The sequence below is a fragment of the Varroa destructor genome, unplaced genomic scaffold (assembly GCF_002443255.2).
Source record: "Varroa destructor unplaced genomic scaffold, Vdes_3.0 BEIS01000005.1, whole genome shotgun sequence".
Classification (NCBI taxonomy): Eukaryota; Metazoa; Arthropoda; class Arachnida; order Mesostigmata; family Varroidae; genus Varroa; species Varroa destructor.
The window spans coordinates 39,835,604-39,849,169 of NW_019211458.1; the positions used below are offsets into that span (position 1 = coordinate 39,835,604).

Consider the following 13,566-nt stretch of genomic DNA (forward strand, 5'->3'; position numbering starts at 1 on the left):
AAATTCCGGTTCATTTCAAAATTATATTAAAAAAATAGATCAAAATTCTTCGAATATGTTATTGTGGCCTCGTGAATTGATACTATGGGACATTGCGATTCAACGACAGGCTCGTGAAATGCGCACATCAAAGGGTTAATGGGTTTCTTCATCATTTTGTAGTTTCCAAACCATACATGTTTGACAGATTAGACACGAGTTAGCTGAGCGAGAAAGATGCACCATATTGAATTATAATTAAACGAAATCATCGTTGTAGCTTGAAATTTTGCTGACTCATTACGGCTGATTCGTCAAAACTTCAAGACAAGGCAGGGTTAACAGTACAAAAATATACCATGGTTGCAAGATGAATTTCTTGTTCCATGCAATGAAAACAGTCTAATTGTTGATAGCAGCATTTACCTAAATAGGACAGGCGTCTGGAGAATGATGAGCAAGTTTTCTTGTTTTTGGGTAAATGATAGGCAATAACTTAAAGTAAATTTTAGTTGTATAACAGAGGATTTCGATGCTTGTGATGTTTACAAGTAGCTATGATATGGCATTAGGCTTTGGTTGATACTCCGTTTTATGTTGTTATGTTACTTACAGAACAGCTGCTTAATTAATATTATATCACTGGAAAATTACTAAGCGTCCACTACGTGGTCGATTGTCATGATCAATCATTAAATGCCAGAGATTTAGGAGAATTTTGAAAATTGGCAATTTAGTTTCCGGTGACATAGCGATTATTTTAAATCCTACGCAACCAGAGCAAACCCCGTCACAACATAAAATAAAATACGACCGAAGACAAAATAGCGAAAAGTCTCTAATTAAATTTTTTGTTTATAGTAAGTGAACAGGTAGGGGGATTGCTAAAGTTTTTTTCAGTGGATAGCCTAAAAATGATCCTGTTTATCAAATATTCCCTGTGAGGAAAAAGATGGGTTTTCAAGTTTCCCCACTTCTTTGTTGATGACTGAACTTAGCGGCTGGTCGATCGACGTTGGTCCGGATAAACTTTTAATTCCATCTCAGGATTTCCAGACGCTGAAAAACCTTAAGTACACAACATTGAGCCTAGCATTTCTCTGTCAGGTTGTTGTATTGCAGAATACATTAGTTGCGTTAATGGGGTGCAGACATCTCTCTTCACTTCATCATCATCGTTGTCGGCCATCGCAAGAATATCAACCATCACAAAACGCTCGAATGAAAGTTCACTGAACTCACTTAGATTCGCGGGGATTCAATTGAGTACAATGATACCAGTGGGGTTAATATAGATAGTCGGAATGTTATAATGAAGCTATATCCAGTAACAAAATTCTGAAAGACTGGTACAATTGATTTGGCATTGTGAAGACGTAGTCGACCAACGTATTGTCTGGACCATTCGTCGCAAACGAAACGTAGTTGAAATCTCTATCGACGCAAATTGCAATTTGTGTTGATAGATTAATCATCATTTGATCGTGCTGAGAATCAATATAGGATCGTGGCATATCGGCTGATCATGACCAACATTTCGGGCGTACACTTTTGGTTATAAGAGCATTGTCTGGAGCCAAACACGCACCACGTAATTACGCACCAGACGATACTTTCAGAACGATTCTTCACTATGTAAGCCATTATGAGGAGTAGTTGGACATCACGGCCCTTCCTAAGCTTTTAAACTCCAGGGAGCAGCTTCTATCTATCTATAATAGCAGCAATTGCTATTATTAATACGATGTTTTACATATTATTTAAGTATTACATCGTATTAATGAAAATGTTTCTGGTTAATAAATATAATTCCTTGCACTATATTTTTTACATTCTAGTCTTCTTCCTTTATATATCTTTATCACATCTTAAATTCTTTATTTTATTACATCGACATTTGTTGAGTAGATAGTTTATAAGATAAACAAAAAAAAGAACACCAGAATACTGTAATTGTTATTTGGCATCTTTCTCGTACGATTTCAATATTACATTTTCAGTTATGAATGAAATATCGATCGTTGTATAATGGATTTTCCAATAAGCGGCACAGGTATGATATATGATTGTCGAAGATGTTATGTTTATATCCAATACACTACTATTTCAATTTATAACTCATATGTAGGATCAGCTCTGTATGTAATATGTAAAAATCAATAGTGTTTTATCCAACAAGATTAGGCTCGCCTCGAACATCTAAGGCATGCTGCATTATTTCGTAAAGTAACGAATGGCCCATGTTTGTCAATAACAGCCCGTTGTTTCCGACAATTTCGTAGGATGTAAAAAGCCCAGCTTCGTTGTAACAATTTCTCAAAAAATAAAATTTGTAAAAATAAAATTAAAAAGTGAGAGATTGAATCGTTCGAATCGATGACTAGCCCCAACCTGTGGTCCATCGGTATACCATTAATCCTAAACTATAAGGACGTGCGGGTCTCAGGCGTGGCAGATGGATAACACGCTCACCGAAATCGCTTGAATCTGTGCCTCGCACTATCTGCACTGGCTAATGACAGCTACACGCATGGCATAATTTAATCACAAGTTGAATTAGGAAGATTTCGCGATTTGGTGGTAATGATTATGTTATTCACTGGCCGAGATGCGTGTCCAGAACTCGTCGACGCTCAAGATTTTTTGCCGATCCATGTTCTGGGGTGGGTGGGTAAGACGCAGAGCGGTGATACGATAAACGGAAGGGTTAAAAGAACCTTTAGAAACAAGATCTTAGAAGAAATGTTTGTTAGAACTGATTTATGCGGTTTATAAAATGTATCAATTCTACACTTATACGTAGAAGAAGCCGTCGGCATCTAGCTCTGAACAGACACCGTTTGGTAGATCAAATAACCAATCTCTCCGCTGTAAATCTTTGGACCACTATTTTTATACACGAAAACAATAAGTACTGTAGCATAGCTATTTTTCATTGTAGTCCATTTAATTCAGTGCTATGTTGGTTTACGGATACGCAAGAACTTTTTATTTCCTTGTCAATATTTTATTCTATCAAATCAGCTTGTTCTCTCTACAATTTTATTTGTAATTGTTTGATCTCTTTATTGTATTAAAATTTCACACTATTTCGCAGCTACTGTGTCTGGAATTGCTTTATTTATAAAGTATTCTATTGATAAATCATTCATCTAGGATGTGCAAGGTGTTATTGCAATTCTAATTAAAATTTAGTGTCTTACTTGAACACGATGATATATATATATATATACGTATATATATATATATATATATATATATATATATATATATATATATTAGTATATATATATATATATATATATATATATATAGGGATCTACGAAAAAATCAATCATCATCGAATCACAACCCGCCCATTTAACGGAAGCAGTGTACAGTTCATTTATGGTGATCAGACACGTCCTGAAAGGTGGTTCACTGGAGGATCCGCAGTCGCCCAGTAGGCAATGCATATACGAAAAATAAGCGACAATTTCATTTTTAATATTTTTTCTATCTTTTAGAAGATTGCACAATTATGGGGGACGTATCTTGTAGGCTCTAGATGTCGGTTCTTTTATCTGTACAGATCAACAGAGCGTATGCGGAATAATAAACAAAGGCTCTGAAATGATGCTTTCCAAAGTCAAAGACACCTTTTGAAGTGAAGTTTAGCACGCATTTATTGCAGGAACTCAAGCGACTCATCACGATGATAGACAGCTCGCATTCGTCGGCCAGTCCGAATCCATGCAAAAATATACGTTGCCTGATTTTTCGAAGTAAATGAAGTTACTACAAAATAAGTACTATCTACGATTAAAGTCTGTGTCTCGGACCATATTACTTATGCACACCTACGATAAAACTCTTTACTGTGTATCACCATACAGAAACAGTTTGGTACTTATATAATATAATGGGAACATCCAAAGTAAAATCCCCAATATGAATCTTGAACCTTAAAAAATTCATCGATTCTTGTCGATCCGTTATCTATTAACGTCACCTGGCTTTCAATGTTTTGGGTTGCATTGAGCGAAGGTTTAGCTTTAACTGTTTACATCGTGATCAAAATTCACATTTCACCGAGAAAAATCTGGCCTTACATCAGGGCCACAATTTTGTGAATGAAATACTTCAATAAGATATTTTTGCCATTGTCGCAGATCCTGCTACACCAGAAATGTCGGTATCAGTTCGCTATAGATACAAGCAACAATGCAGTATAAATAAAAATAATCTATGTGAACATCTTCAGAAGCCTTGAAAAAAATATTCCTATACCAATAAAATAGCTATTGGCGTTTATTATAGCTAAAAGGATAAATACTAAGTTATGAATGAGCAAAGGAGAAACCTTTGTTTAAACATCATTGTTTTTTCCCTCATACCTACAAACGAGCTCACTTGTATGGGCGTGCGCTAAGTTTAGATTATTCGTATACTACAGATGTGCAACCTTCACAGAAGTTCCTACAGCTAAAAACCAAAATAGCCCCTGGCCAAATCAGATGTAGCTCGAACGGTTCTGTACACGAAACCTTATTGATATACTCAAACAGAGATAGACGCAGAACTCGGCTCTTGCAGCATAGCATCGTCAGCTGTTCCACGTACAGGTGAGCTGCCGTTTGTCGTATACTAGGTATAGGCACTACACAGAACCATAACTTATATTGAATTAGTGCAGAGCTAATAGAAACAGGATTTGACGTCATTTTTACCAGTGCTTTCTAATAATTAACTTACACAATAAATTCAGTCAATGCCTAACTGATCTGTGACCTAATCTGTGACTTGGATCGTTGGGCGCGTAACCGCGCTGCGCGGAAATCGGGTTGTGAGACCGTGGCAAAAGACTTTTATAGGCGCACCTGTGACAGCGAAGTAATGCATTTGTTCAGATTTTCATTAGCTTTTTCCTGCTACTTAGGCCTTCGCAGTTGTTAATTTTCGAGTTTCAAATGGCTAATTTTACGCATAGTTATCATTTAGGTATCAAAAGGCATCCAGTAAATAGCATAGAATCTTATCATCGTCCACGTGACGAACAGGAAGAAATAAAATAATAATCTAGCCCAAAAAGCGTATTTGATATTTCTTTCCTTTATGGGATAGTATATGCTGCGAAACCGTATGTTATCAAACTATGATTGTAATTTTCCGTTGCCAGTGATAGTTAATAATGGGCGAAGTCGGCCATCTTAACAACAAGCATTGACTTATGCGTGCTGTTATCGGCTAGTGCTGACAGATCAGAAATCCTAATGGCGTCTTTTCAGCGATGCAGTGGTAAATCGCCTGTATGTGGGAACGCACTTTCTCTTATTTTGTGAAGGTGTGAAAAACGCTAAAGTGTTAGAGCGGCGATTTGTAGTGTACGCCTACTATTCACAACTACTTAAACAGTGTGTGTGGTTTTGTCGCAAACGAGGTTTCCTAGTCATCTATCAGGATGGCCACGATGGTAAGTCAGTCGGGAATAGCTAAATGCTCTATGTTCGAAACTGCTTTGGTACGGGCAAAGCTGTTTCTCGTACCGCTCGACGCTCTGCCAGTCTAATAAAATAGCTCAAATACTATCTCACTAATTATAGCGATCCATTTCACGAACAGCGAGACGCTTAGCACAGGTTAATGTTTTCTTACTTGATAAAAAGATTGCTGCACCATGATTCGAACAAATTATAGACACTTATCTAATTATCTTATTACCTAATTTGAATATGCCCAGTGAACGATAATGACATAAGCTTCTTATAAGTACTGCAGATGGTTACCAAATAATTGAATAATAAATTTAGTGGCTACCGTTGACCGAGAGACGTATGGAAACATAATTTAATTCTTCCAAAATTTCTTGCTGTCTCGAAAAACTATAAAGCAACTAAAAGCGGAGAAATGCCCGATGGACAAGTTATCTCTCACCAACTGCGCGATTATGAATCCGAGCGACTGCCCCGATGAAAAATGCAGGTAAGAACAGTGATGGGGTGGGGGGAGGGGGTACTAGAACGAACAAGTTGCAGGTGTCGTACTAATTTCGAATTTCTTGAGTCTAATTCGATCTTCGAAATCTGGTAATAACATTCGTTACTAACACCTGTGTGTTTATATGGCTTCTTACGTAGAAGTGTATAAAACGGCCAAGTAGATTAAAGCTTTTGTTAAGTATACGTAGAACAATAAAGTAAAACACCGCTGTAGATTTTCATTGAAGGTAGCTCTTCGGGAAAAATTTCAAATTTCGACTTGTTGAGCCAAACATGTGTTTTACATTAAGCGAAGAAACCCATGCATTCTGTCTTGTAGAAGAGCACGCCGAATTTTCTGTTTAAGCAAAGCCATTAATTAAGTGGGAAAAAAAAAGGAACTTTGCTCTTGACTATAGTTGTTTATTTACGTATTATATTAGAATTTTTTTTGTGAAATTTTAGAACAATAAATACGCATAATATGTTAGCTATGTTCATATATAAAGAAGAAAAACATACACAGTATGTACTCCAAATGGTTTGAGCCGTCGTGGTTTGTTCATGTTCTTGATTAATATATATATATATATACAGAAGCTATACAGGCAAGCATACAACACATAGAGGAAGTTCGAAATGCTGCTAATAACGCATCGATATCATCCAAAGATCAACAATTGCCGCTAAGATGTGACTGATTTCATGTTTCAGACATATGCTTATCATGTGTAACGGGCGAAAATATGTCTTCACAATTCAACTCTCGGATCAAATGAAACCGGGCTGCATGGGGTTTTCTTTGATAATGCGTAAATGGGCTGAACTGAGCATTGGACAGGTGATAGATGTGCGTCCGTACACATTTGACCCCAGTAAGCAATATATCGCCAAAATTTCTTTGGACATCGATTTCCTCGATAAAAAGCAGTAAGTCCTAATTGAGCTCATCCAGATGTATCGTTCGATGGGCGAAAATGGGCTTCTATTCTAAGACCGTATAAGCTTCAATATCGATACAAAAATTTTATTATTATACTAATTGTACTAACAGCAGTACACTAAAAATATATTAATTGTATGATTATATTATTTACAGGTACACCCAAGAACCTTTCGACACTGATAAGATGGCTACTGTATTCACTCAACAATTTCCAAAACAAGCATTCACAGTTGGACAAATGGTAAGCAGAGGGCGCTGTTGTTTGTTTACGATGATTGAATTGCGCGGGTGTTCTATTTGATCAGTCCCAATATCTGTAATACATTGTTACATATGAATTTATCGTTAGATATTGTTTTTATTAAATTACACAACCACCAAAGTCATGGGCACAGCTCGTTTGAACGGCTGCTGGTCTTTTCATATTGACGCTTATTGGGGAGCGCGTTTGTCTCTATATTAATATTCTGTCAGAAGGTAAATCGATACAGAGAAAAAGAGGTCGTTTTTGAAAAGGAGACAAGGTCCTATTTACTTTTACATTCATGTTGACGCACGCACGCACGAAAATGTGAGCGTACACAATGAGCCTGCTAAGCGTAGGTTTCGTAGCATCGAGTTAAGAAAGGATATTCTAGTTTTGTATACTTATGACATCAAATGTGGTTAACCATGGGCAATTTTTCTTCAACCTAAGTGTTCAATAGGTAGATGAGCAAAACAGGGAGCCGGGATCATTGTTTTAGAAGCCACTTAGCTTTCGGAAATAGACTTTTGTTGCATATAGCTATAGAATGAAGTGTTTCTTTTATATATTCCAACATATATAGCCATATATTTTCTTATTTCTTTGCATCACTGCATAGGTGGCGTTTCAGTTTAATAACAAACTCATGAAACTGCTTGTTACCGAGATGGAAGCTGCAAGTTTGGACGCACTCAAAGGCGGAGATAAATCCTCCGTTGTACCTCACAAGACTGAAATCGGTCTGTTATTGCCCGATGCGGCTGTTTGCTTTAATCGTGCTGACGGGTTAGTAGTTCCTTTTACCTGCGGTGCATGACATGCGTGTATGTAATCGTTCATTCGTGCAAGATATAAGCGACACTGAAATATCGTATATTTGATCAATATGAAATTCATATTTGATCAAAATGAAAAATTATCGTTCCTGCTAATAGTTCCAGTTATAGAATACGAACACGAAAGTTTCATAGGTAGGCTATTAACTTTGCTTCCTTCTTAAGTGTTTAAAGATTGCAGGCATGTTTTATTTCCCTAATTCAGGACGTGAAATAATGAGCGGACACGTTATACGTATGGTAAATTTTTGATAAATGTTGCACTTACAGATGTAAGTCAAAGCGCAATGAAAGCTGTATATTGTGCTTGGAAGGTTGGACAGATTGAAACAATTAAACAGATGATGTTTGTATATTCGAACTAAGCTACGATGTATACTTTAAGTATTTTTGCAATTTTTAAAATTTGTTCCCAGAGCAAACATTACTCTGACAGGATCATCGAAGGGAAAAGTAGTGCGACAGTCACTCATCAATCCCCACTGGGACTTCAGTCAAATGGGCATCGGTGGTTTAGACGAGCAATTCAACGCTATCTTTCGTCGAGCATTTGCCTCCCGAGTCTTCCCACCTGAAATTATCGAACAGCTTAGTGAGTAGTGCTTCGCCCTTATCGTATACTATGCTCCATTATACTTACATGGGACTTGATCGTGCCCTTGTAGGCCTTCGTTCGTTCATTTGCATGGCTAAACAATTCTGTTACACGGCTGTTTAGTCAAACACTAAAATAGAGAGAAGAGTGTTATTTGAAACATGGGACGGATTTTTTTGGACACTTGAGCCTTCAGATTTACATATGAAACGAGACTGGTTTTCTCTTATATGAACATTTATACTTTCTCATATTTTCTTATTGCTTTCGACGCAGATCTGAAACATGTTCGAGGTATTCTTTTGTATGGCCCGCCGGGAACGGGCAAGACCTTGATGGCTCGTCAAATTGGAAAAATGCTCAATGGACGGGAGCCCAAGATTGTCAATGGACCGCAAATTTTGAACAAATACGTGGGAGAGTCAGAGGCTAACATCCGAAAGCTTTTCGAGGATGCTGAGGAGGTACGTGCCTTAAATTTTACTATCGTCTAGATAAACCAAGTTGATATTAAAAAACAACAATGGAGTTATAACGATAAGCAAGGACCCAGTGATGAAACACATAATATCTATCAAATACGAACTACTGTATCGTTCCAGGAGCAAAAACGTCTAGGTATCAATTCTGGACTGCATATCATCATTTTCGACGAGATCGACGCAATTTGCAAACAGCGGGGTTCGATGGCTGGAGCTAGCGGTGTGCATGATACCGTTGTAAACCAACTGCTGTCGAAGATTGATGGAGTAGAGAGCCTTAACAATGTTCTTGTAATTGGAATGACTAACAGGTACGCAAAGTTCTAATGAACAAACATTAAAAGTAAAATAATTTAAAGGCGTTTGCTGCCACCTAACGAAACACTAAGAGCTTGTTTTGCACGAATATGTGATTTGGTAAATCGAGGATGTTTTCCAGCAGCTGTGAAACCTCGACTGAAGTTTATAATCTATAGAAATGTTGATCTATGGAACTGTGTAGCTCCCGTTGAGTCTAGGATGCCATTTTATAGCTAACTTCTAGTACTCAATACTGTCCTCTGATTAAGAGGGCATCTCGTGTTCTAGATAACAGAGACGTCTTTAGATTCATAGGTTTTAGGCTTAATAAACGCCGAGTAGAATAAACAGCCTTCATTTAGATGAATTTAGGCGCGAACGATGATAACATTTATTTAAATAATATCTAATATCTCATTATATATCAAGTACTATAATATTATTCATCAGTAGTAGTAGTGACATGATTAACTTGAGTAAAACAATTAATATTTGCTGTGTTACTCGCTGTTCCCTATAGGCGCGATATGATCGATGAAGCTCTGCTTCGACCAGGCCGATTGGAAGTGCAAATGGAGATTGGCCTTCCGGATGAACACGGCCGAACGCAAATCCTCAACATCCACACGTCGCGTATGAAAACTCACGGTAAACTGGACGATGATGTAGATCTCGTAGAGCTCGCGGCGCTCACAAAGAATTTCTCAGGCGCTGAACTTGAGGGTCTAGTTCGTGCGGCTCAATCAATGGCAATGAACCGCCTCATTAAGGCTGGCAGCAAAGTCGAGGTGGACCCTGACGCTCTCAACAAACTCAAGATCTGCCGGCAAGATTTTATGACTGCGCTAGAGAACGATATTAAGCCAGCGTTTGGAACTGCTGTCGAGGAGATCGAAACCCTCGTTGGGTCCAATATTTTCGTCTGGGGGGATCCAGTTAATGTAAGCGTGAATTATAACAGAAGTCATGAATAATGTATGTGTTGATTAGGAATATACGATTCGTTTGTTGTGGTTTCATAGTAATATCACAATTTATATTTGTTTTCCTTTATATGACAGCAACTGCTGGGAGAAGGCGATTTGTCTATTGATCAGTGTAAGGCGTCAGAGGGTCGCGGCCTTGTCACGGTGCTACTGGAGGGACCACCCAATGCCGGCAAGACAGCTTTGGCAGCCAAGATCGCGCTCAACTCGGGATTCCCATTCGTCAAGTTGTGTTCACCGCAACAGATGGTGGGATATTCGGAGTCAGCAAAGTGTCAAATCATCAAGAAGATCTTCGATGATGCTTACAAATCAGTTCAAAGCTGCGTTCTGGTCGATGATATTGAACGTCTACTTGGTAAGATCTTTCGTTTACAACTATCATATCGGCGGGTCGCAATCACTTGGCGCTTATTGTCTCTCAAATAAATGCTTCTGTTAACGTTTGCGCGTCTTACTTTCAGATTATTGTCCTGTGGGGCCACGTTACTCAAACATGGTATTGCAGACACTACTGATTCTGCTAAAGCAAGACCCTCCGAAAGGTCGACGTCTACTTATCCTGTGTACGACCTCCTGCAAAGACTTTTTGGGAGAGATCGGCATGCTTTCTCTGTTCTCTACTGTCCTTCGTGTTCCTGCTATTAACCGACCGGACCAGTTCCTGTCTGTACTAGAGCAGTCGAATTGCTTTGGCCAAGACGATATACATCGGCTTGCCAAAGGCGTGCAAGGCATGCGTATCTATATCGGTATTAAGAAACTGCTAAGTTTCATCGATCGAGCTAGGCAAATTGGCCCGAAAGAGCGCGTGAACAGATTCCTTCTCCGCCTCGAGGAGGAAGGTTGCCTCGTGCACAGCGGCTAAGTTCCTTAGCCTCTCTATCAACCTAACCGGAAATTTACGTGGTTAAAAAACCCTACACTGCGATATGAGCAGTATACGATCTGCTTATTTACACGGTACATACAATATTGTACACAGTTGACGAATTTAGTAAGTTCATGCACGTTAGCTTTCCTGAAACTAAGATAAGCAAGGCTGTCAAAATACTGAAAGGGTTCAGTTTGTTATCGCAGCGGCAATTATAACTATGATGTTCCAGTTAGTCCATTCATCTATGTTGCTGCCTTTTAAATGCTATCTAATATATGATCGTTTTCCAATGCTTAAAATAATCGCAGAAAAAATACAACACACTGAACTGACAGTTAGCCGTACTACAGAAAATATTAATGCAGCAACATGTCGCTAATAGAGATAAAGAAGATAAAAGATCCTTAAACTTAGCATCTAGCTTCTAACAAGGCATGAAGGTAGATCCTAAATATATATGAATCAGCTTCGGGGAGCGGCTGGTTCGAGTACACTTACATGCTCATAAACACAGTGTTTATGAATAAAATAACATCTAAATTGATACACATGTAAGACGCACCGTGGTAGCTATTATGATGAACAAGTCCAAAGAGAAAGCTGCTTCTACTAGAGCTGACCACGAGAAATCCTTACGCCAAGGAGAAAAAGGACGCCAATCAATCAGATTCTATCAAATCAACTCGTATATACGGTTGCAACGTTCGTCCTGTGTGCGTGCATAATCAGCGACAGACAAAAGATGGGTACGTTCACTGAAAGTATTGATACGATGGTTTACCAGCGACAGAAGTTTTTTTTTTTTTTTTTTTTTTATCACAACGAGTCTTGATGATCGGATCGGAAAAGTCCGATTCCTTCACAACAGTCTCGTTCTCCTCGTAAGCACTAATTGGGTCCGTTTTAGTTTGTGCTTCCAAAAAGCACTAAGGATACTCAGAATTGACCCCGGCACTAGCAGGCAACTACGGATTACCTACTCGATGATCTTAGCAAGCCATAGACGATTTTTGTACTTATGTTGTATATAACATGTGTCAATAAAACACAGTTAATACATAAATAGATAGATAGATACAGTAACTCCGGTAGCCGAACTAAGGATTTGCTGTGGACATCGAGCGACAGCACATCACCATTATGACAACGGCTAGCAATAATTACACGCATCAAGCAGAAAAATAGATAGTATACGAACCCGTTGTTGTTGAGTTAATTGTTGTTGATGATGATTTCGTTGGCTAAGAATTACATGATGACATGAGTTTACGTAGGAAATAGACAATGGTCTATAGGCGTAACTATTATTGCTATTCGTAATACGGCAGTAGCTATTTCTGGTCATCAGTAGTACATTATCAAGAAAAGACAGGAAAGCTGGACGATGAATATTAGAGAAAAACTGAAAAAAAAATCCTTCATGAACACGGTAGTTGAAGGTGGGTAAAAGTCAATGTTTTCCGGCGAATTTGTAGCAGCCGGTGGACAAACGATAACGCTGTCCTTCCGGCCATCACCCGTTTGTAGCTATGATTGATATGGATGCGTTGAACACCATGGCAGTTGTGGTAATAACGATGGTGAGCCGGCGGTGAGAGAACGTAGCATTGAACGTATCGCCATTTATTTTAGCCAATTGTTCTATCAATACGATATTAGTAGTGCTATTGAGACAGAAATAATGTCTTTAACACCATTAACATTAACTCGACTAATCATAGCAACAAGAGAAAAAAACAGAATATAGTAAAAGTAGATGACTAAACTATTATTACGTCTATCGATTAAAGTAGCAATCGTATTAGGGTTGAAGCTTGTATAAGCTTCACTGAGCGATTTATTACGAACAATTGATAATAAACAGCATTCATTATCTGGGTTTTCCCTGGTAGTAGTAGTAGTATGGAAAAGGCGAATGAAAACCCGCAGTATCAGCTTCATATATATATATATATATATATAGAGAAAGGCCAATAACGAGGTTATGTAAACTTAGCGGCGAACTTGATAGAATTCGCACAAGAAGATAATAGTTTTTTCCATCTACCAACCGACACAATTTTCGAGCCATTATTGCATGGTTTCAATGTGGCTGAAGCCATCCTATTGGTGGGAGAACCTATAATTACTAAGACAAATCACGTACACGCAGGCGCTATCGGCCAAACAGTCAAGCGTTGTAAACATTCCGGTTTGAGAAAACCCAAAGAGCAAAGATGACATGGGACGAACACGTGCTCACGCAGCATAATTACTATTAGAGCTTACAACACGTCAACATATATAGCGAAAATACAGAAAAAATACATTTCAAGAGAATAAATGAACAGATTAATATACGGTCACTGAGTGAATGAATTA

The 13,566-nt window shown here is 38.2% G+C and overlaps 1 protein-coding gene and 1 long non-coding RNA gene across 2 annotated transcripts; one reads left to right on the forward strand and one right to left on the reverse strand.

Annotated features, from left to right (window-relative positions):
- Positions 1–809: 809 nt before the first annotated feature.
- Positions 810–4,707, reverse strand: LOC147755685 (uncharacterized). The gene is made up of 2 exons (XR_015327982.1): positions 3,971–4,707; positions 810–3,730 (listed from the first exon to the last, which is right to left on the reverse strand). It is a non-coding gene; the product is annotated as an uncharacterized LOC147755685 (long non-coding RNA).
- Positions 4,708–4,833: 126 nt separating this feature from the next.
- Positions 4,834–13,550, forward strand: LOC111251424 (vesicle-fusing ATPase 1-like). Its single transcript, XM_022807984.2, has 12 exons — positions 4,834–4,851; positions 5,247–5,431; positions 5,849–5,940; positions 6,651–6,866; positions 7,036–7,123; positions 7,749–7,915; positions 8,382–8,557; positions 8,837–9,024; positions 9,163–9,353; positions 9,863–10,283; positions 10,404–10,686; positions 10,793–13,550. The coding sequence occupies exons 2-12, from the start codon at positions 5,420–5,422 to the stop codon at positions 11,194–11,196; spliced, it is 2,238 nt and encodes a 745-aa protein (XP_022663719.1). The 5' UTR covers positions 4,834–4,851; positions 5,247–5,419; the 3' UTR covers positions 11,197–13,550.
- The last annotated feature ends 16 nt before the right edge of the window (positions 13,551–13,566 follow it).

What these genes read in the sequence shown, in the direction of transcription:
- LOC111251424 (XM_022807984.2), top strand. An exon ending in TTTTCGAGGATGCTGAGGAG is followed by an intron (nt 9,025 to 9,162) that starts GTACGTGCCTTA and finishes GTATCGTTCCAG; the next exon opens with GAGCAAAAACGTCTAGGTAT. An exon ending in TGATATTGAACGTCTACTTG is followed by an intron (nt 10,687 to 10,792) that starts GTAAGATCTTTC and finishes TCTTACTTTCAG; the next exon opens with ATTATTGTCCTGTGGGGCCA.